Here is a 23,845-nt window from a genome sequence, read left to right on the forward strand (position 1 = left end):
GCAGTCAGTGTAATACTGTGTGTGATATTCCCTGCCATAAAGTCAACATTTCTGTGTATCGGGGGGGTCCGAGCCTTAATCGGGGGGGGGGGGGGGGGGGGGGGGGTTCAGACCCCTCCAAACCCCCCCGTAATTCGCACACTGAGGGTGACCAGATTTGAGTTTGTGAAAAAGAGAACACTTTGTAAACCCCTTTCTCACACAACACAAAACATTAAATAAAAAATGTAAACCCTTTTTGAAAATATTTTTTCAACCTTTTAAAACGTTTTTTTTTTAAACTGTTTTTCAAAACTTTCTTTGAAGGAGAGAGAGATCATGCCACCAAATACAGATTAAAACTAAAGTAACGAGCCTGGCTTGAAAATGTAAGAAATATAAAGTACAAATATTTGTGTAAAAAAGTGAAAAAAAAAAAAAATGTCAAGTAAAGTACTGATTCCAGAAAAATCAAGTTAAGTACAGTAACTAAGTAGTTGTACTTTGTACTGTTTGGCTACTACGTCCCAGGAACAATCAGTTGGACACAGTCCAGCCCTCGGTAACACGGCAACAACAGGACGACGAAGATCCAGAAACCTGGTTGGATGTTTTCATTTGATGTCATGGTTACAGAGAGGAAATCCCAAAAGAAGGGATGCAGAGAGAAGTGGATGAATGATGGATGAAATGAAACAAGGGAATACACTCAATAGAGAAAAGAGAGAATTTTCAGAAGAAAAATTCAGAAAAATCCAGAAATGGATGAGAGCACATCCGTCGCTTCACGTTACTACATTCTGTACATTCTAGAATCATCCTAAGAACATTCATGTTTTACAGACATCTTCATCATCATCATAATCACTGACATCATAAATACCACATCCATCGACAGCATCAATACTTGTAATACTCAATACAAACAACAACAAAAAAACTACAACAAAAAGAAATCGCATTGAAAAATGCTTTAAAAAAATGTAACAGAAGTGTGGAAGTCCAGCTTCATTCAGTCTTTTCAGCTGCCCCTTCCGGTGCAACAGTAAATGTTCTCGAGGTCAGAGAGAGAGGGAGAGAGAAGGAGAGTCCTTCCAGACCCCTAGACCTCCACATCCCCAGTTCATTAGGTCCCCAAGGCCCCTGACCTCCAGTCCTCCCGAGCTTCAGGGGCTGCTAGCCTGTCAGGGAACCCAGGGCAGGGCAGGGGGTCCCTGGGGAGCCAGCTTAGTTCATCTGGTCCCTCTGATAAAGACTCAGAGATATGAGGCAGAGGGGAACCACACATACACAGGCAAGCCCACACACAAACATGCATACACACTGCCATTCCTTTGTGATCTTAATGTCTGAACAGATGGGAATGGACTGGAAAACTGAGGGAGAGATGGATAAAGGAACAGAGGGAGAGAGAGAAGGAGAGGGAGAGATGGATGGATTGTGGTGGTTGCAGCCAGAGGTGCTCGCCATCTCCAGCTGTTCTCGTTGCAGCTGAGCACCCGCGAGTCAAGGCCGGCTGATTGGCCAGAAGGCTTTACACGCCTCCCCTCCTATTGGTTGGCAGGGGGAGTCACGTGACCAATGCGGCAGCAGACCCCCACAGAGGCCAGGGGGAGTGGGGGGGAGAGGGGGAGTAAATGAAAAGAGGGAAGAGAGGAGGTGATGTCAGCAGAGTCTCACATCACTCTTCTCATCCCTGACTTCTCTCTTTCTCCATCATCCTCTCCACTCCTTTCCTCTCTATCTCTTCTTCTCTCCTTTTCCCCCTCTCTCCTCTGGTCCCCCTCTCCTCTCCTCTGGTTCCCCTTTCCTCTGGTCCCCCTCGCCTCTTGTCCCCCTTTCCTCTGGTCCCCCTCTCCTCTGGTCCCCCTCTCCTCTCTCCTCTAGTCCCCCTCTCCTCTGGTCCCCCTCTCCTCTCTCCTCTGGTCCCCCTCTCCTCTGGTCCCCCTCTCCTCTCTCCTCCGGTCCCCCTCTCCTCTGGTCCCCCTCTCCTCTCTCCTCCGGTCCCCCTCTCCTCTGGTCCCCCTCTCCTCTCTCCTCTGGTCCCTCTCTCCTCTGGTCCCCCTCTCCTCTCTCCTCTGGTCCCCCTCTCCTCTCTCCTCTGGTCCCCCTCTCCTCTCTCCTCTGGTCCCCCTCTCCTCGTCCCTGGCCTGGCCAGCTCTACAGCCCCCGGCTGGATCCAGGCTTCAGCTTGATCACCCACTCTCCTCCCGGGTTGTTGTTGAACAGGTCCAAGAGATGGGTGTCCGGGTCCAGACAGTGCTCCCCTACAACACACACACACAAGGCTGTAAGTCACGTGACTATGAGTGTGTGTGTGAGAGAGAGTAGGCCGAGCTATTGCATGTGTGTGTGTGTGTATGTATGTGTGTGTCGGTGCGTGTGTATGCGTGTGGTTGAGAGACTGATTTGTCTGCTCTGATAAGTGCAGATGCAGTGCGAGGGCCGTGGCTACGTGCGTAAGACCTCGCCAGTCTCATCAGTCCAATCAACAGAAAGACACGCAAACGTCAGAATCACTCCCATGTCTAGGAGCTCAGAGATCATCTAGTCTGGTCTGGCAGCTCAGGGATCGTCTAGTCTGGTCTGGGAGCTGCACCCACCTATGTTTCCTCCCACTTCGTAGATGGCACAGTCTGGATAGGACACAGATCCATTTCTGTGGTAGGACACAAACAAAACATGTTAATCAATCGCTTGAAATAAGATGGTTTGGATTTCAATGGATCTGTCAATTTGACGCTGTTGATCATATGGCATATGTACAGTGTGTGTTAAGTGTGTGTGTGTACAGTATGTGTGTGTGTACAGTGTGTGTGTGTGTGTGCGAGAGGTACCTCCTCAGCAGCCCCTTGCTGTTGTCAGCGCTGGAGAGGAACTGATGGTGGAACTGAGCCATCAGGTCAGAAGCTGTGCAGCTCACAGTGACCGTCACCTGCATGCTGCTCCTCAGCTTCTCCCCCAGCTGGACCTTCACCGTCCGACACGGCTGGGGGAGGGGGAGGGGGGGAGGGGGAGAGGGGTGAGGAGGGGGAGAGGGGTGAGGAGGGGGAGAGGGGTGAGGAGGGGGAGAGGGGGAGAGGGGTGAGGAGGGGGAGAGGGGTGAGGAGGGGGAGAGGTCAGTTCTACCCAGTTAAGGTCCAAACAAGATCACCTTTTTCATTACACTCACCCACTGGTGAGGGTCTCACACACACACACACACACACACACACTCTCTCACCCCTCCACACAAACACACTTACCCCTCCACACACACACACTCACCTCGGAGGAGTTCTTGTCGGGTTTGTCCCGGCTGTCGGTGCTGATCTTCTTCAGCAGGTTCTTGATGCGCCGGTCGTAGAACTGGTACCTGCGGCTGCTGTCGTTCAGCCTCCTCACCTGGGTTAGCAGGAAGCAGGGGATCTGCAGATACACCGCCACACATCATCAGCCCTCACCTCAGCGCTGGTCACCGTGGTTACTACTCAGCAGGGGGTATTTACATTCAACGTCTAATGTAGTCTAATCTTATGTAAGTAAGAGGAGAGCATAACCACATATTATGGAGAGCACGACCAAACTCTATATTTAAGTCTACATATACGTATATATATTTTTTATATAGCCGTATCACTCAAATCAAATTTATTTGTATATCCCTTTTTAAAAGCAATGTCACAGACGGCTTCACATACGCCCACAGTACTACGTATGGTCTAGTAGTTCTTTCACTTCTCTGGTCTAGATCTATCTGTGCTCCACTACTCTGGTCTAGATATATCATTCTGTGCTCCACTCCACTGATCTGGTCTTGATCGATCGCCCTGTGCTTCACTGATCTGGATCAATCACTCTGTGTTCCACTCCTCTGGTCTGGATCTATCACTCTGTGCTCCACTCCTCTAGTCTGTCTCCAGCAGCCCAGCTGATCTCTTAGGTGCTGACCGTCCAGAGCAGGTCCTGGTAGCGGATCAGGAGCCTCATGATGTCGGCTGCCCTCTCTGCCTGGCCCTTCTCCGCCCCCTCCGTCAGCCGGCTGGGCACCGCCTTGTGGAGGAAGAAGTTGGGGGCCATGATGGTGGCCACCGCCCACAGGTTCATCCTGTTCCTCTTCTCCCTGGAGACAACCTTGCTGAGGAACTCCAGCAGAGCCTGGGTGGGGGGGGGGAGGGAGGGAAGGGCGGGTGGAGGGAGGGGAGAAGAGAGGAGGAGGGGGGGAGGAGGGAAGGAGGGAGGGGAGAAGAGAGGAGGAGAGGGGGAGGAGTTAAGAGAGGAGGAGGAGGGAAGGAGGGAAGGAGGGAGGGGAGAAGAGAGGAGGAGAGGGGGAGGAGGGAAGGAGGGAGGGGAGAAGAGAGGAGGAGAGGGAGAGGGGATAGGGAAGAGGATGAGGAGGTGGATGGCAGGGAGGTGAGAAGAGAGGAGGGGGGAGGAGGGGAGGAGACAGTAGGGGAATCGAAATAGAACACACCTTTGCTTCAACCTCTAAATGAGGGCACAGACAAACGACCATTATCCTGGAGACACATGGTACAATTTCAAAGACTCCTTAGTTCAAATCCAGCAAGTGATGAAACCAACTGACTACATTAATTTTGTCTAACTTTACCTAACGTGTTCGACCAACATGAAGGTTTCTGTGTCCAGAAGTAGGTAGCATGAGTCAATTATATAACTACCTCACACACACACCCACACACACACACACACACACACACACACACACACACACACACACACACACACACACCCACACACACACACACACACACACACACACACACACACACACACACAGACACACACACACACACACACACAAGACACACACACACACACACACACACACACACACACCCACACACACAGACACACACACACACACACAGTTGGCTGCAGTGTGTGGTACCTTCAGGGTGTTCCTGTTTGGCTCAGGCAGTAGCAGGATCAGCAGGTTCAGCATGTGCAGCTTCTGCTTCAGGTCAGGGATGTCTGGGGGGCAAAACAAACATACACACAAGGTGAACACACATAACGGGCGATCATGCACACACCCACACATGTGTGTGTACACAGGCATGCAGACACACACGCACACACACTCATTTCCGTTGCTTATGGGTGAAAATGATGCAATCTCCTGAGATGAATGGTTGGGTGACAGGCTGGCGTGCTGTCTGGTTAACGCCTGACCAGCACAGTCACACAGTCATCCATCACTCCCCGTGTCTCCCAGCGTGGGCAGAGCTCAGTGGGAGAGAGCTGGACTGCAGATAAAGGTCGCAGGTTCAAATCCCCCTTTGAACTATACGTCTTGTCTGCTAAATGAATGTAATTTAATGGGACATACAACTAGACACACACACACACACACACACACACACTACTAGACACACACACACACTACTAGACACACACACACACACTACTAGACACACACACACACACACACTACTAGACACACACACACACACTACTAGACAAACACACACACACACTACTAGACACACACACACACACACACACACTACTAGACACACACACAGGGGCTCACCCTTCACAGCGCTGAAGGTGTTGAGGTGTTCTGCGGTCAGCAGGGGGGAGGGCAGCTCCCGGATGAACTTCTTGAGGAGCGCGGCGGCGTCGTTCGGGCTAAGCTCCTCCCAGCTCACCTGGCGACAGTAGAAGCTGCTCTCCAGGCTCTGCTGGAGCAGCTGGGGAACAGGTGAGGACAGGTGAGGACAGGTGAGGACAGGTGAGGACAGGTGAGGACAGGTGAGGACAGGTGAGGACAGGCGGTTACACCAGGCGGGCAGCAACGGTCAGTCAGACTGCTGGGAATGTCTTGTGTGTGTGTTAGTGCTTCAGGAAGGGTGTGGTCTTCAGGAGGAGAAAGATGGGTATTATGGTGTTGGGTTATAACCGTGTTGGGTTATAGCAATGTTGGGTTATAGCAGTGTTGGGTTATAGCAGTGTTGGGTTATAGCAGTGTTGGGTTATAACAGTGTTGGAGAGGAAGGTACCTTGATTCTGGACTGAGACCCAGGGACTCTCAGGATGCCTTCCGAGTCCACGCCCCTCTTCTCCAGGAAGGAGAGCAGCTGCAGGGGGGGGGGGAGGAGAGGGAGGGGGAGGAGAGGGAGGGGGGAGGAGAGAGGGAAGGAAGGAAAGAGGGAGGGAGATGGGGAGGGGGAGGGAGAAAGGGAGGGAGAAAGAACGAAGAAAAGAAGAGAGAGAGAGGGAGGGAGAGTTGTAAAGAGAATGTTTTGAGCAATGCCAGATGGAGCACTACTGCCCCTAGTGGTTGTACTGGGCCACTGAAGGTGTAATTCTGGGTGTGGTGCAAGGTTCCTCAGATAATACAGCACACATGACAATGTGTTCTGTTTAGAACAGTATATTTATCTATGTACTTTCACACAATGACATTGAATAAACCCTCAAATCCCTATGTTAAAGATTGATCTTTTATGTTTGTGTGTGTAAATGTGTATCTGTGTATGTATATATATATGTATATATATATGTGTGTGTGTGTGAGTCCTTACTGCCTGCAGGATCAGGGGGATTGTGGTTGTGGGTTTGATCTTCTGGTCGTGCTCCAGCAGGGAGGCGAGGGGAACCCCGAAGAGAGGGCTCTCTGTCACGGAACACACAGGACATGCGTTAGCATAGCATAGCACCATTAGCACATACAGGGCACAGTTTAGTATCATAGTGTATAGCATAGCATGGCATAGTCAGACCTGGTATCTTCCTCTTGCTGGTCTTGTGTCTCTTGGTGTCCAGCCCCAGCAGGTCACACAGGGCCGTCATGTCTATCAGAGCAAGCTGACGAACCTTCTTCATGTCCGGGAGAGACAGATCCTGGACCCGGGTCACACCCAGACGACTGTGGGGACTGGTCACTCTCTGGGGAGGAAGAAGGAGAGGACAGAGGAGAGGAGGAGTTAGGAGAGGAGGAGTTAGGAGAGGAGAGAGGAGGAGTTAGGAGAGGAGAGGGAGAGGAGAGAGGAGGAGTTAGGAGAGGAGGAGTCAGGAGAGGAGAGAGGAGGAGTTAGGAGAGGAGGAGTCAGGAGAGGAGAGAGGAGGAGTTAGGAGAGGGAGAGGAGAGGAGAGAGGAGGAGTTAGAAGAGGAGGAGTCAAGAGAGGAGGAGTTAGGAGAGGAGAGAGGAGGAGTTAGGAGAGAAGAGAGGGAGAGGAGAGGGAGAGGAGAGGGGGATGGAGAGGAGAGGAGAGAGGGAGGGAGAGGAGAGAGGGTCTCACTGGCAGGGTCCCGTCCTCTCTCCGTGCTGTCTTGGTGTTCTGCAGCTTGGCTTGTTTGAGGAAGAGGACGGCCTGTTCACAGTACGCCACGTCAGTGATGAACATCTCCTCTCTGGGCATCGCACATTCACTCTGCTTCTCTGGGATCCCAGCTGTCACACACACACACACAAACGCACACTGCTGGTTAATACCGGTGATCTAGCTCATCTGTGAGTGTCTGTGTGCGTATCCATTTATATCTTTATTATATTTATTGATCTTTTCATCTGTAAGAGAAGCTGTGTAGCTGTGACTCGCCCAGGCTAGCATTGCCCCTCCCCCAAGGCCATTACATCCAATCAATTAGCAGGGATAAGCTGCTAGGGGTCGGGAGCTAAACCAATTAGATCTGACCCCAGATCAGGTCCTGTCATCTCTGATCTGGGATCTAGATCTGACCACAGATCTCCTCTAGATCTCCAGTCTGACATGGTTGTCTCCTCTGTGGATCACTGGCTGCATCTACATACTAGACTGCTATCCCTGCAGTACCCAAGAATGCAGACAGACAGACACACACAGAGACAGACAGAGAGACAGACAGGCAGACAGACAGGTTATACCTGTTAGAGATGTTTTGGTGAGAGCGTCCATGCTGTCCTCGATAGAGTCCTGACGTTCTGGCAGAGAGGTCTGTGAACACACAACCACACATCTGAAACACAGCCATGAAAGTAGAAAGGAGATGGAGAAGGGAGAGAAGGGAGGAGCGAGGGGAGGGAGGAGAGGAGCAGGGAGGGGATGGAAGAGGAGTGGGAAGGGAGGAGTGGAGGAGGGAGAGAAGAAAGGAGCCCGGGTCCTGAGGGAGGTGATAGGATCAGAGACATGGCATCAGGGATGTCACAGGAGAGGGGACATGCTCAGAGCACAAAGCATGACCTTTAGCTGGGCTGTACCTTCACTGTGACAGGTCAGAGCTGGTCTCTGCAGGGAGGGAGGGAGGGAGGGAGGGTGGGTGGAGAGTTGTGGTGTTCTGTGTCACTTCCAAACACACACTCACACACAGGGTCGTTACCTGGGTGATCGGGGGGTCAAAAACACACACTCACACACAGGGTCGTTACCTGGGTGATCGGGGGGTCAAAAACACACACTCACACACAGGGTCGTTACCTGGGTGATCGGGGGGTCAAAAACACACACTCACACACAGGGTCGTTACCTGGGTGATCGGGGGGTCAAAAACGTCTCTGACGTCCCTGGGAGGGGGCTTGTTCCTCTTGCGGAGGGACAGCGTGTAGGAGTCCAGCCTGCGCTGCACGGTGGCTGCCTGGGTCCTGGTGAGGGTGGACAACAGGATGCTGCTGTGTGCTTCCTGTCCTACTTCCTGTCCTACTTCCTGTCTGCCAGCTTCCTGTTGGCCCTCGCTGATCAGGGTGGACAGACCTGCATCCTGCAACCACTGCTCCTCCTGGTCTCCCTCTGAAACACACACACACAAACACACACACAAACACACACACAAACACACACACACAGTCAAGAGTTACACACCATTATGAAACAATCTGATTCCTTAACTTTCTCTTTCTGTTCCTCCTCTATCCTGAGTGTCTGCTACTGCTACTGTAGACCTACCCCACTACTTCCTGTAGACCTACCCCACTACTTCCTGTAGACCTACCCCACTACTTCCTGTAGACCTACCCCGCTACTTCCTGTAGGCCTACCTTGCTACTTCCTGTGGAACTCGCAGCTACTTCCTGTGGAACTCGCAGCTACTTCCTGTGGAACTCGCAGCTACTTCCTGTGGCCGTACCTTCAGAGTGGCGGGAGTCTCTCCGGGTGCCGGCCGGCTCGCTGCAGCTCTGCTGGCGGATGTTTTCCACCTCGTTCCAGAAGGAGTCCACGCACACCTGGTCAGGCTGCTCCCCGCACTGCTCTGCTGCCTGGTCCTGAGAGCCCAGCCAGGACCCCACACTCATCTCGGAGGAACTGGGGCTTCTGCTCACACACACACACACACACACACACACACACACACACACACACACACACACACACACACAGGGAGGACACACACACACACACAGGGAGGACACACACAGGGAGGACACACACACACACAGGGAGAGAACACACCGTGAGAAGGGAGGAAAAGAGCAGTGATATTCACAGAGAGAGAGAGAGAGAGAGAGAGAGAGAGAGAGAGAGAGAGGGAGAGAGAGAGAGAGGGAGAGAGGTAGAGAGAGAGAGAGAGGGAGAGGTAGAGAGAGAGGTAGAGAGGGAGAGAGGGAGAGAGGGAGGGAGAGAGGGAGAGAGGTAGAGAGAGGGAGAGAGAGAGAGGGAGAGAGAGAGCACGTGGGCCCACAGGGTCTATCCATTGTTCTAAAACAAAAGGTGTCCCGAAGGCATTTCTCCATCCTCACCACTAGATGTCACTGTGACACAATCATCTTCCTTTACAATCATATTCCTTCACAAGCGCATTGTATTATAGTCCCAAACTACAAAGATCACATTCTACTCAGACATGACGTTTTAGCTGCACTACACACTATGAAGTGCTGTACTTATCCCTTGTGCTGCTTTCAGGTCACATGACCCAAAGGTTCATAACGAACCATCGTTGTGTTTAGCCAATTATACCCAATACAAAAACAAATAAAAATTATTTTCTTTTAACCTTCGCAATGTGGGGGTCTGAGACAGCCCAACGGTTAAAAGAAAATTCTTTAATTCGTTTTTGTATGCGGTAAAGTTGTCGCAATACGACGGTGGGTCACAACGTCTGATGGGTCAGGATGACCCGAAGATAACACAAGGGTTAAGAAGTTCTCGTCGCACTGGAGCTGAGATGTTATCGTGGTGGCATCGTGCCTGGTAGCTGAGAGGAGATTGCTTTGCACAAAGCCTGGCAAATAAGGCCGTTTCTTGACTGCCAAAATACTAATAGCATCTAAGAATTTTTGCTGCTCTTTTACATGCACAATATGTATGTTGCTTTGACGGTGTCTGCTCAGTGAATACCACGTCTAAAGTGATGCATTATCATCACACCCCATCATGATCACATTTTGTTGTTCCAGGACACCTGCAAACACATACCGACATACCTCACTTCCCTAATCACTGCATCTCACTGTGCGTGCCTGAGTGTGTGTGTGTGTGAGTGCGTACTTGCCTGTGTGTGTGTGAGTGTGTAGCTGTGTGTGTGTGTGTGTGTGTAGGTATGTGTGTGTGTCTTCCTCATGCTTTACCATATTAGCTCCTTCATGTTCCAGGTCACTAAGCATCCCCATCGATACTATGCTTCCTGTCCTGCTGAACTGGTTCAGCAGCCCACCAACACACACACACACACACACACTCACACACACATGTACACACGCACACACACTTTAACCTGCTGGATTCTCCCACACCTCCTCTACCTGTTCACCTCACCCCTCTGATGAGTCTGTCCCTGAGGAACGCGCCGGGAGACAAATCAAATATCCCTTGAAAACGTCACAATCTGTCCAAGTACCTGGTCTGTGTACCTGTGCCAGGTCAGAGACCTACAGAACAATGCAGGTTTCTAAATAACGACAGCGGCGCTGTTGACAGGCGTGGATCAGGGTGGATCCAGGTGACCCAGGAAACACACCTTTGATTCAGGACCAGATGATCCACGCACACACACATGCTGACACAAACACACACAGTTTAGCCTGGTCCAGAACAGCTGTGAATAGCTAGTCTACCCCAGCACAAATCAGTCTAGTTAGCCTTGGCTAGCACAACTCAACCTGCCCTAGCCAGGTCCTGGTCAGCTCAGCCTAGCCTAGCCTAGCCTAGCCTAGGAGCCCCCCCAAACCTACCTGGCAGAGCTGGTGCTAGCGTGGGCTTGCTTGCTGCGTCGTCTGCCCAGAGGACTGAGGTTGAACCTGGTCCGTAGCCTGTGGGGGGACAACCAGCCGGCTCTCTGCTCCCTGCTGCCCCCCATCCCCTCTCCCTGCTGGGACGCCACGGCAGAGAGACTGTCTGCCGGGCTCCAGCTCCTGCACTCCCCTCACACACACACACACACACACACACCCCTCACACACACACACACACACACACACACACACACACTCTCCCCTCACACACACACACACACACACACACACCCCTCACACACACACACACTCTCCCCTCACACACACACACACACACTCTCCCCTCTCACACACACACACACACACACCCCGCACACACACACTCTCCCCTCACACACACTCTAATGCAGACGCCTAACGCTCTAGGGTCTAGCTGAGGGGAGAGGGGGAGAGGAGTTTAGGGGAGTTCTGCAGTGTGCTCTCCGGGTCCAGGCTAGTTTACTGGCTGCTTCTTGCCCTCAGTCCAGTCCAGTCCAGAGTGAGCATGTGTCTCCTTGTCTCTGTGTCCCTGTCCTGTGTCTTCTCTCGCAGGCTAAATCTTACAGCAACATGTGGTTGAGTAGTGCAATCCTGTGTATGTTCCTGTTCCTCGCAGTCTAAAACAGCTCTGGTGTGTGTGTGTGTGTGTGTGCGTGTGTAGGACTGGGTGTGTGTGTGCGTGAGATAGGGGTTAGCCACGCCTACTCTTCTTATTCACTCCTAGCCCCGCCCTCTCCCATACCTCAAATGACACAACACACACTTTCACTGAAACAGAATATGGAATTGTAGCTCTCCCTAGCCAGGGTTGGGTCTAACCATGTTAGGTTAGTGGAGAGTCCTGATAAGGCAACTAAGTCAAATTACGTTTGGATAAAAGATCAACGAATGCATCATGTAAATAAAGTCTCTAGTCTTTGATGAATAAATGCTGTCAAGGAAGTGACAAGGTGTTGTTTGAAAGAACCAGAATGTTGTTGATCAACTTAAGATCTTTCCTTGTTTCCAATTTAAGACTAACACACACACACCTTCACACCCGCACACCAATGCAGACACACACACAAACAAACTCACACCCACACATGTTCCCATGCACACAACATCTCTCTTCTCTTCTCCTCATTCACTCAAAGTGTTTCTGTGCGTGTGTGTGTGTGTATGACAACTCATTCACAAACAGAAGAGGAAAAACCGAACCAGAGCCAGATGAGAATTAGCAGGACGCAGCTCACGTTCCTTCCCCACTCTCACCTCTGCTACTGTACTGATCACACACACGCCTGGACACACACACACACACACACAGCAGCCTGGACACACACACACACACACCAGCCTGGACACACACACACACACACACAGCAGCCTGGACACACGTGCACACACACACACCAGCCTGGACACACGTGCACACACACACACCAGCCTGGACACACATGCACACACACACACACACACACACACACAGCAGCCTGGACACACACACACACAGACAGAAGAATGAGGAAATTTGACAGAGTGACTTTTTGGACGTCATGGTTCGCCCTAAATGGAAACACAGCCTAAATATGTATAAACCTGTCCTCCCCCCTTAACCTCCCCCAACACCTCCACCTCCCCTCTCCACTTCCTCTATACCCCCCCCCCCCCCTCCCCCTCCAGTACAGATGGACTACAGCAAACTCGATACAGAACACGAGATGTTCGTCAGTCGTTCTATTATCGTTCTGTAGATAGGACAATACAAAACTGGTATTTCTCTCCCCCTCCAACTCAAGACAAAACAAAAACAGGATCCATCTTGCCTCTGTTGCCTCGCAGACCAACACAAACACGTGGCCTCAGAGCGCTACGCCAGCGACAAAGAAACTACCGTGATCAGTGAACACATCTCCACCTCCACTCTAAACCCCACACAGGTTACACACTCCATCGCTCTCCATCTCTCTCCCACTCTCTCCACCTCCACGCTCTATCCTCTCAGGTCAAAGTTCACAGCTCCTGTAGTCATGCCGACCTGGCATAGCTCCACACCGAGATAGAGAACACATGTTTCATCCACAGAAAGAAGGAGGCGAGAGATGGAGAGAGGACAGAGATGGAGAGAGATGGAGAGGAGAAAGGTGGAGAGAAGGAGAGATAGAGAGAGGAGAAGGGTGGAGAGAGATAGAGAGAGATAGGGAGTTGGTGGGAGGTAGAGAAAGAAGAGGTAGAGAGAAGGTGAGAGAAAGGCAGAGCGAGAGATGTAGTGAGAGGAGGAGAGAGACAGATAGCGACAGAGTTACCTCAAAAGATCCTCCAACTGTCAAGATTGAATTCCCCCCAAACTCACATCCACTACTCACGGCAGAGTCGTGTGTGACCAGAGAGTAAACGGTTGGACAGAAGTTAATAGCTTTTTCCAAGGAACCCATGCTAGTTCTAGTCTCTCCTGCCTCCTGACGTAGGAACGACAGAGAAAAGGAAAGAACAAGGGACCGACAGGCAGACAGAGAGAGACAGACAGGCAGACAGAGAGCGGCCAACAGGCAGACAGAGAGAGACAGACAGGCAGACAGAGAGAGACCGACAGGCAGACAGAGAGACCGACAGGCAGACAGACAGAGAGAGACAGACAGGCAGACAGAGACAGGCAGGCAGACAGAGAGACCGACAGGCAGACAGAGAGAGACAGACAGGCAGACAGAGAGAGACAGACAGGCAGACAGATAGACCGACAGGCAGACAGAGAGAGACAGGCAGACAGAGAGAGACAGACAGACAGAGAGAGAGAGACCGACAGGCAGACAGGCAGAGACCGACAGGCAGAGAGACAGAAAGGCAGACAGACAGGGAGAGAGAGAGAGAGAAAGAGCGAAAGATAGACAGAGAGATAGACAGTAAGAGGGGTCCTAATCGTACCTGGCCTTGGGGCGTCCCCAGGGTTTGCCTGATCCGAGCAGGTGCTCCTGGGTGCCACGTCTGCCCCACGGCATGCTGGTCCAGCGGGCCACACGGACACTAACGTAGCAAACAGCAGCTGCCCTCCGGCAAGCTGCTTCCTGCTAATCTCCTCAGCGCGTAAACACATTAGAGCAAGGACGCCCGCACTGGTACGTCACGGCTCCGCATCCTGGGGCAGGAAGAAGGCAGGAGTCTGGCTCTCTCTCTCTCTTTCTCTGTGGTGTGTGTGTGTGTGTGGGAGAGAGAGTAAGAAATAGAAAGAGACAGGGAGTGAGAGAGAGAGAATATGTGTGTGTGTGTGTGTGTATGTGTGTGTGACTGAGATGAGGGTCATTCCTGACCTTGTATAGCTGGGCCAACATTCCATCTCTTCCAAACAAGTACGCAAGTTTACAAGTAGATGCACCACACTTACACACTACACTACGGGACCACACTACATGTACACAACAGACCTACAACACTAGAACCTGTTAGACACACACTCACACACGCAGGGGGATCCATGACTTCTTCTATACAATGAAGTTGTTGACCTTCAGATCATGTTACTACCCACAAACACCTCCTCTCTCCTCCCACAAATATCATTGTCTCCCATTCTCCTACCCACCCTTCCTCCCCCTCCCCCTTCCCCTCCCCCCTCAGATTTCCCTGCTCTCCCACAGTCCTGTTCGGATCACCTGCTGCCCAGCTCTCAAGTTCAAGTTCCAGTTCAGGTTTTTGTCAAACACATCCTAACAGAGTTATTTGTAATGAGAAGCTTGTGTCATGGGTCTCCCCCCCTCCTCCTCACCCCTCATGGAGGATTACAGGGGAGAACCTCGGTTCCACCATGTCGTCATAATCGGCCACTCCGATTAGCTCATTCCAGTTAGTGTGATGGTGGGGGGACTTCTGGAGAAAGTCTTTCTAAACATGTGTGTGTGAGTGTGTGTGAACCTTGCCGTGGTCTAGTACACCAGTCTATAAAATAACTTGTGTAAAATCACTGCCATGCATGTGTGTGTTAGGCTGATGAAAGAGTACAAGAGAGGAAAGAAAGAAAGAAGCAAGGAGAGGAAGAGATGAGAGGGTAGATGGGAGGAAAGGCAAGATATAAGGAAAGGAAGAGAGAAAGAGAGGAGAGATGAGGAGAGGAGAAACGAGAGATGAGGAGAGAGGAGAGATGAGGAGAGAGGAGGAGAGATGAGGAGAGAGGAGAGATGAGGAGAGGAGAGAGGAGGAGAGATGAGGAGAGAGAGGAGAGAGGAGGAGAGATGAGGAGAGAGGAGAGATGATGAGAGAGGAGAGATGAGGAGAGAGGAGAGATGAGGAGAGATGAGGAGAGACAAGAGATGAAGAGAGAGGAGAGATGAGGAGAGAGGAGAGATGAGGAGAGATGAGAGATGAGGAGAGAGGAGGAGAGATGAGGAGAGAGGAGAGATGAGGAGAGATGAAGAGAGAGGAGAGATGAGGAGAGAGGAGAGATGAGGAGAGCAGAGAGATGAAGAGAGAGGAGAGATGAGAGATGAGGAGAGAGGAGAGATGAGGAGAGATGAGGAGAGAGGAGAGATGAGGAGAGATGAGGAGAGAGGAGAGATGAGGAGAGAGGAGAGATGAGGAGAGCGATAGAAGGAGAGAAAGGAAGAGAGAGAGATAAACAGAAATGGAGGAGTCAAAGAAAGACAGGGGGAGGGAGAAGGAAGGAAGGGAGAGACAGAAAGGGAGAGGAAGGGATAGGGTCCCACTCTGGGTCAATACCAGGCACTTTCTCATCCTGTCATGCAAACTTGCTAAGTCTTCCTGGCAACACATTGGTAACTCTGGACCGAACGTGAGACCTGTCACCCATTCACCCTGTCACCCAGTTACCCTGTCACCCTGTAATCCAGTCACCAAGTCACCCTGTAATCCTGTCACACAGCAACCCTGTCACCCAGCCACCCTGGCAACCAGCCACCCTCTCACCCTCCCACCCTGTCACCCAGCAGGAGAGCCGGCCCTAGGGTTTTGGGGGCCTTAAACAAAAATAGTGTATGGGGCCCTTAGTCAAAAAGTCAATCGCGGGGCCCTAAACAAATGTTTAGTTTGTTTATTGGGTCGGGCCGGCCCTGAGGAGAGGAGCAGGGCAGAGTACTGTGCCATATGGGGGATCTGATGAGAGATTACTGGCTCACCTGTTACTATAGGAGACAGGACAGGTGTAGCTCAGAGTGTTAAAGGCAGATCAAGAGGGTGCAGGTCAATATATACCCCCCCCCCTTGCAGGTTGATTTGGGTAAAAGCATCTCCACTGACTGACAAGCTCAGTGCCAAGACAATACAGCCAGGTGATTACATTTTTCATTCAATTTGTTCATACTAAAATACCTCGAGCTGAAATGCCTACTTCTACACACACATATCTCTCTCTGTGTGTGTGATAATGTACAAGGGCGGGTCCAAAAGCTGGTTCAGTTTGGTCTGGAATATGATTTAAATACAGCATCTAGAACGCCCTTCATCCTAATCATATTTGAGATCATATTCGTTTTGAGAAATCGTGTTAATGCATGACAGAACTGAGATATATATGTATTTTCTTCGTTAAACGATTTTTAAAATCATATTACTAATACTCAATTGCTTCTCTATTCCAACAAAAGCGCAGGCTACTACTGCACCGCGGCACAAAGACACTATAGGACTGATCCGCAGACACGCGCGAGAAGGCGCTCTTAGCAACAGGTCTGGACACCCTAGCAACCAGAAACGCTTCGCGAACCTGGCACTGATAGCCTACAACAGCGTAACATTCAATATACTACACCAATTGTATAAACTCTGAATATTTAGAGCAACATATCATCGTTGTTAATCAATGGCTAGTTATGTGTCTCCGGTAAAATTCAGAAGTAACACATAATAAAACGCCAATGTTGATGTAGGCGGATCGATGTCTCCTTCACGTGAAAAGAACAATAGAATCCAAACGTTCTTACCTGTGAAAAGAGCATCCGACCCCCGGCGCGTGCAGGCTCGGCTGTACTGGAAAGGTGAGAGTGTGTGTGTATGTGTGTGTGTGTACGGGTGAGAGAAGAGGGATCGACAACAACTCGCGCGACACCGGAGCAGAGAAACGCGGTGGTATTACCGACAGATGGTGAGGAGCTGCCATCCACGTTATCCCTCACCTTACGACGTCACTCTCTACGGCAAGCACAACATTGCCAAATAACAGCCTATTGCAGGGGAGCGCCCGTCTCTCCTTACCCAGACCCGGCGCTAGGAAAACGTGGTATTACGGGACTATAATATTACCAGTCCGATTGTTAAACGACCAGACTATACTGAGATTACGGATATGCAAATGCATAGACTGCTGGGTTGTCGGTGATAAAAAATTGTAGTGTGAGTGTATCTCTGTGTCTTTGTCTTTGTGTGTGTTTCTCCAGTATGTGCGTTTACACCCATACAATAAGCCAGTATGGGCTTCTTGCTATGAACTCTGACGAATTAACAGAACACAATATCAATATTTCTACCGGATAGATACAATCCAGTGTGGTTTCCTGTTGTCAATGTCATCTATGTATTTCTCCCAGTGTCCTCAGTCTGGTACTGGTACAGCCCACTATCTTCCTGCCATTGTTCCTGCACAGACCCACACGAGGCTCCGCCCCCCCCCCCGCCCCCCGCCCAGCTGTCAGTGTTGCCGTGGTAACTGTGAGTAGCCTGCAGATGACTGCTAGGCTGCTCGCGTTCTGCTAAAATGGAGAACGATGAGAGCAGGGATGGAGAGAGAGAAAGAGAGAAATAGTGAATGAGATAATGATAGATTAAGAGAAAGCAACAGGGAGATTAGCAGACAGAGAAAAACAGGGAGACAAGGAGAGAGAACTGACAAATAAAGAGAGAAAGAGAGAGAGGAGCAGCAATATTATCTGAAATATTAAGTCTCAGTAGCGCCCACAATCTGACTCATCTGAGCGTCTATCCAACACCCACCTCCCCCAACACTCTTACGTTCTACATGCACTCAAGACTTCATGTCGCTTTGGTTAAAAGCATCTACTAAATACGTAAATGTATCTCTCCTCACCCTCTCCCTCTCTCACCCTGTCCTTCTCTCACCCTCTCCCTTTCTCACCCTCTCTCACCCTCTCCCTTTCTCTCCTTCTCTCACCCTCTCCCTTTCTCTCCTTCTCTCACCCTCTCCTTCTCTCACCCTCTCCTCTCACCCTCTCCCTTTCTCTCCTTCTCTCACCCTCTCCTTCTCTCACCCTCTCCTTTTCTCTCCTTCTCTCACCTTCTCCTTTCTCTCCTTCTCCCTCTCTATCCCACACATTACTTGCTCATAGAGAGGTCTAGTTCTAAGATGGCATCCACAGCTGTCACCTGTTCCAACTGGCACCTGCAGTAAGTGTTGGCTTGCATCAGATTGGCCTAATTCCTGTTTACCTATCCCTTTCTCGATCGCAGAGAAACAGTTTGGTTTCAAAGATGGCGCCTGCTGCTGTCACTTGGGTCAGCCCCAACCGAAACAGAGAGTTTGACATCAGAGGTGACAGGTTAAGGGCTGTAGAGCGACCTCAGAGGTGACAGGCTCAGGGCTGTAGAGCGACCTCAGAGGTCACATGTCAGGGCTGTAGAGCGACCTCAAAGGTGACAGGTTCAGGGGTGTAGAGGCGACCTCAGAGGTGACAGGTCAGGGCTGTAGAGCGACCTCAGAGGTGACAGGTTCAGGGATGTAGAGCGACCTCAGAGGTGACAGGCTCAGAGCTGTAGAGCGACCTCAGAGGTGACAGGCTCAGGGCTGTAGAGCGACCTCAGAGGTGACAGGCTCAGGGCTGTAGAGCGACCTCAGAGGTGACAGGTCAGGGCTGCTCTATAAAAAAATCGATTCACAATTTTTTTCAAAAAAATAAATACAAAATATATTTTTTTTTACATTTGTGAATCGATGTGAATCGCTAGAAGACTGAATCGTGATTCAAATGTGAATACATTTTTTTCCCCATCCCTACTATTTAGCTCAGTATAATAATAATAATATTAGTAATACGTAATAACAACTAGAGAGGATGCATAGATTAAAAAGCATACAGCCTACATTTGTTACTTCTTATTTACTCTTCAAAATGGGAGGGAGTCAGATGGCTGAGCGGTTAGGGAATCGGGCTAGTAATCAGAAGGTTGCCGGTTCGATTCCCCGCTAGGCAATTACGTTGTGTCCTTGGGCCTACTTGCCCCGGGGGAATGCCCCTGTACTTACTGTAAGTCGCTCTGGATAAGAGCGTCTACTAAATGTAAATGTAAAATAGAAAGCGTGAAAGTGTAGAGTGAAACACGGTTCTCTTGTTTTCCTTAGTGAGAGGTAGGCTAACGGTGAGATGGGAGCCTCACAGTTTTTCAACTAGGCGAAGAAAAAAAGGCCAATCCTGTGTAAAAATTGTCCTCAACTATATTGTGATTTGAAATTCCCCTTCTACTGATATTTTAAAGCATTAACTACTACTAGTTGCAGGGTCACTAAAGGCTTGGCATTTACAAGTTCACATCATTAGTGCATGGCTTTGTTGCAGAGAGGTGGAATTCACAAGTTGTTATGTAAAATGATCCACAATAGCAGCTATTGAGACAGGATCAAATCCAGTGCTATTTTTAACCAGTTCTTGTGACATTCATCCATACTGATATCCTTCTCAGAGATTACCCGTGATCTAAGCGTGGCCACGCTCAGCCATCACAGGAGGGCTGTGTAGTGGATGAGGTCTGAAGTCAGGAGGGTTGTGTAGTGGATGAGGTCTGGTCACAGGAGGGTTGTGGATGAGGTCTGGTCACAGGAGGGTTGTGGATGAGGTCTGGACACAGGAGGGTTGTGTAGTGGATGAGGTCTGGTCACAGGAGGGTTGTGGATGAGGTCTGGACACAGGAGGGTTGTGTTGTGGATGAGGTCTGGACACAGGAGGGTTGTGTTGTGGATGAGGTCTGGTCACAGGAGGGTTGTGGATGAGGTCTGAAGTCAGGAGGGTTGTGTTGTGGATGAGGTCTGAAGTCAGGAGGGTTGTGTTGTGGATGAGGTCTGGTCACAGGAGGGTTGTGGATGAGGTCTGAAGTCAGGAGGGTTGTGTTGTGGATGAGGTCTGAAGTCAGGAGGGTTGTGTTGTGGATGAGGTCTGGTCACAGGAGGGTTGTGGATGAGGTCTGAAGTCAGGACGGTTGTGAAGTCTCCTAACCCAGAGTAAAATGTTACTTTTAATTAATATATCAGATGATTTTATCCAAAGCAAGATACTAATAGCACAACAGTAGATCATAATCAGTGCATCATTCTAACGGTATTTCGGTAGTAAAGGCAGGTAATTTACTCACCACACAAACAAAGTTAACACATCTCAGCTAACAGGCGCGGTGCCACAACAATAGTATGAGCCACAGTGGGGCTGCAGGAGACTTTAGTAACCTGAACAAAGCAACATTGTTTGGGCAGGGAGCTGACCTTTGCCCCTACAAGGCTATTTTAAGGAATAAACTGAAAGTCTGTTTAACAGCTGCAGTGTTGTAGGGTTAGGTAGAGAGTGAGACTTGCAATCAAGGGTTTAATGTATACTGGGGATGTTTAAACAGCCCCGGATTGAGTCGTTTTCAATCCCAGAAGTTAAGAGAAAGATACCTGTCCCTATGTCAAAGTGTGGTTTTACCTGTCCAGTTCTGTCTCCGAGCTGCAGTACAGGAAATGAAATAGATTTCCACAAACAGCAGAAGGCTGCCAGTAGCAACACACACCTAACACACACACACACACACACACCTAACACACACACACACACACACACACACACACACCTAACACACACACACACACACACACACCTAACACACACACACACACACCTAACACACACACACACACACACACACACACACCTAACACACACACACACACACACACACACACCTAACACACACACACACACACACACACACACACACACCTAACACACACACACACACACACACACACCTAACACACACACACACACACACACCTAACACACACACACACACACACACACACACACCTAACTCAAACACTTCCCCAAGACGCCTTCTACGTCAAATGTTTCATGAATAAAAAAAATCCCCTCCAGTTAAGACAACATAAATAGTAAAATGCGGGTGGAACAGCATTCCAGTGCTGTTTACAGCAGAGGAATTCCTCTCCGTGCAGGCTGTGGCTTCTCATTGGAGTCTCAGTAGGGAGGAAGGAAGACGGGGTGAGGAGGAGGGGGAGGATGGGGGGGGGGGGGGTGAGCGTTATTTCTTTTGAGACACCGGCACCACGAGACTGCGCCAGAGAATCAGCTCTCCACCGCCACCCCGTGGTCAACCTTAAACAACGCCATTTTATCGCAAACCGAGGCGAGCACCCCCCCCCCCCCAATGGTCAACCACAAGACGGACATATGCCGCGGTTGTCGCCCTCTGCTGGTATTGCGTTTGAAACTCAAGGACAGCGGGAAGGTTAATTTAAATAGATGCACTTGGGAAATTGCCGCCCCCCTCTTCATGCTGCCCTAGGCGGCTGCCTATGTCGCCTATAGCAAAGACCGGCACTGCCTGACAAAACGATTTCCGAGCTCCCTTCTCCCATTTCGGCACGCCCATTGAACAGATCACTTCTCAAATCCGCTGCCAGGTGGCGCTGTTTAGCTGCCATGCAGCAAGACCGCGACACGCAGCATCGCAGCATCACTCCTCACCCACGGACCGCGTCCCCTGACCGCTCCAAGACTGACGCAGGCCTGTCATGTGCATCTGATGCGGGTGTCCGCTCAAAGCACTTCTGTTCTGCTGATCACGGTGGCACAGATGGAGGCAGAGAAGCACACACACACACACACACGCACAGGGCTACATGCGAACAGGCACCAGAGCAACCATTGTTGATTGACAAAACACTGTCACAGAAACACCTCTTTCTAAAGTTTTTATGGTTAACCGTGTGGTATTTGTTGGACCGAGCATAGCTTCGTCTGTCTGTCCGTCTGTCTGTCTCTCTGCCTGTCTGCCTGTCTGTCTGTCTGCCTGTCTGTGGTGGGTGAGGTGGCAGGCACACTGCTTACAGAGGTCCACACATCAAGAGATCACATCTCTCAGTCCCACTGTCACTTCGGGTTCTCTTCCTGGCATTTCCTGTTTGTCAAACCTTGGCTGACAGGTGTGAGGGGAACCCAGTGATCTGGGATTGATTAACTCAGCCTGACAGACATCTGACGACAACAGCACATTATCAGCATCGCCTCATCTCAACATCCTGTCACTTCCTGTCCTCCTGTAACACATCACAGACACACGTTTCTGTCCTTCCTGTCCTCATGTGACACATCACAGACACACGTCACTGTCCTTCCTGTCACGACAAAACTGAGAAAATCAGCATTTAATCAGTGTGAAAGACGGATGTGTGTGTGGTTTTGAAGGTGGCTCATGGAGACTGTCCGTGTTCTGACATCTCTGTCGAGGCCTGGCCTTGCTGAGGCCTTGCTGAGGCCTTGCTGAGGCCTTGCTGAGGCCTTTCTGAGGCCTTGCTGAGGCCTTGCTGAGGCCTTGCTGAGGCCTTTCTGAGGCCTTTCTGAGGCCTTGCTGAGGCCTTTCTGAGGCCTTGCTGAGGCCTTGCTGAGGCCTTGGTGTGTCGGTTGGGCTTCGGTGATTTAGATATCCATCTGACACAGGAAGTTGTTTGGCAAAGACTCATTAAGAGGAACTGTGCAGTTTATTCATGTCTCCAGTCAGCTCTGACATCCCCGCTATGCTAACAACCTGATACTGATGATCTGTACCTAAGCTGCTGTGACTGGGCTCATCTCCATCTCTATCTCATATTCTCTCTCTCTCTCTCTCTCTCTCTCTCTCATATTCTCTCTCTCTCTCATATTCTCTCTCTCTCCGTTTCTCATATTCTCTCTCTCTCTCTCCATCTGCCTCTCTCGTATTCTCTCTCTACCCTCCATCTCCCTCTTTCTCAATCTCTCTATTTCCCTCTCTCTCCTCTAATCTCTCTCACTCACTCTCTCCCTCTCTCTTTCTCACCCTTCATGTCTCAGACTCTACAGCCTGTCTAATCAACACAAACGGATGTGAGACAGCCTAACATGGATCATTTTAACACTGGCTGTGCGTCTTGTGCGGTAAGTTCCATTTTCAGGTGTCTTGTCGTGAACATGCCTCTCAGCCCAGGGTGGTCTCTGATCGTGAACACAGCAGAACTGGATGTAGCCTGCCGCATCTTGTTCCTGATCCAGGACTGCCCTCGCCCCCTCCTTCCATGATTCAGTCCCAGGCTCCACTTCATGTAATATTAAATCCTTTAAGACTGCCTTTTTTTTTGCGAAATATTGCCTGCCCCCGCAGCGACCCCCCCCTCCCCCCTCTCTTTCTCTTCCTGTCCTGGCCTCTCTACAGCTCTGGCTGACAGAAGCACCTGTCACATCTGCATGATGTTTCCCTGCCTCTGTTTCACTGCCTCTGTTTCCCTGCCTCTGTCCCTGCCTCTGTTTCCCTGCCTCTGTTTCACTGCCTCTGTCCCTGCCTCTGTTTCCCTGCCTCTGTTTCTCTGCCTGTTTCCCTGCCCCTGTTTCCCTGCCTCTGTTTCCCTGCCTCTGTTTCCCTGCCTCTGTTTCAATGCCTGTTTCCCTGCCTCTGTTTCCCTGCCTGTTTCACTGCGTCTGTCACTGCCTCTGTTTCCCTGCCTCTGTCACTGTCTCTGTTTCCCTGCCTCTGTCACTGTCTCTGTTTCCCTGCCTCTGTTTCACTACCTCTGT

The 23,845-nt window shown here is 50.5% G+C and overlaps 1 protein-coding gene across 2 annotated transcripts; it reads right to left on the reverse strand.

Moving 5' to 3' along the window:
- Positions 1-2,090: 2,090 nt before the first annotated feature.
- Positions 2,091-14,155, reverse strand: LOC136947389 (rho GTPase-activating protein 40). 2 transcript variants are annotated; one of them, XM_067241452.1, is made up of 16 exons: positions 11,356-11,375; positions 11,073-11,291; positions 9,029-9,213; positions 8,432-8,691; positions 7,833-7,902; positions 7,228-7,379; positions 6,708-6,873; positions 6,510-6,601; positions 5,985-6,062; positions 5,516-5,675; positions 4,871-4,953; positions 3,910-4,116; positions 3,247-3,387; positions 2,817-2,968; positions 2,583-2,638; positions 2,091-2,246 (listed from the first exon to the last, which is right to left on the reverse strand). In XM_067241452.1, exons 2-16 carry the CDS (start codon positions 11,195-11,197, stop codon positions 2,140-2,142), a joined length of 2,034 nt encoding a protein of 677 aa, XP_067097553.1. In that variant the 5' UTR covers positions 11,198-11,291; positions 11,356-11,375; the 3' UTR covers positions 2,091-2,139. The 2 variants fall into 2 exon arrangements, with proteins under 2 accessions (XP_067097553.1, XP_067097562.1); XM_067241461.1 differs by lacking the exons at positions 11,073-11,291; positions 11,356-11,375 and adding an exon at positions 14,016-14,155.
- Between the last annotated feature and the right edge of the window lie 9,690 nt (positions 14,156-23,845).

This window comes from Osmerus mordax, chromosome 1 (genome assembly GCF_038355195.1).
Source record: "Osmerus mordax isolate fOsmMor3 chromosome 1, fOsmMor3.pri, whole genome shotgun sequence".
NCBI classification, from domain to species: domain Eukaryota; kingdom Metazoa; phylum Chordata; class Actinopteri; order Osmeriformes; family Osmeridae; genus Osmerus; species Osmerus mordax.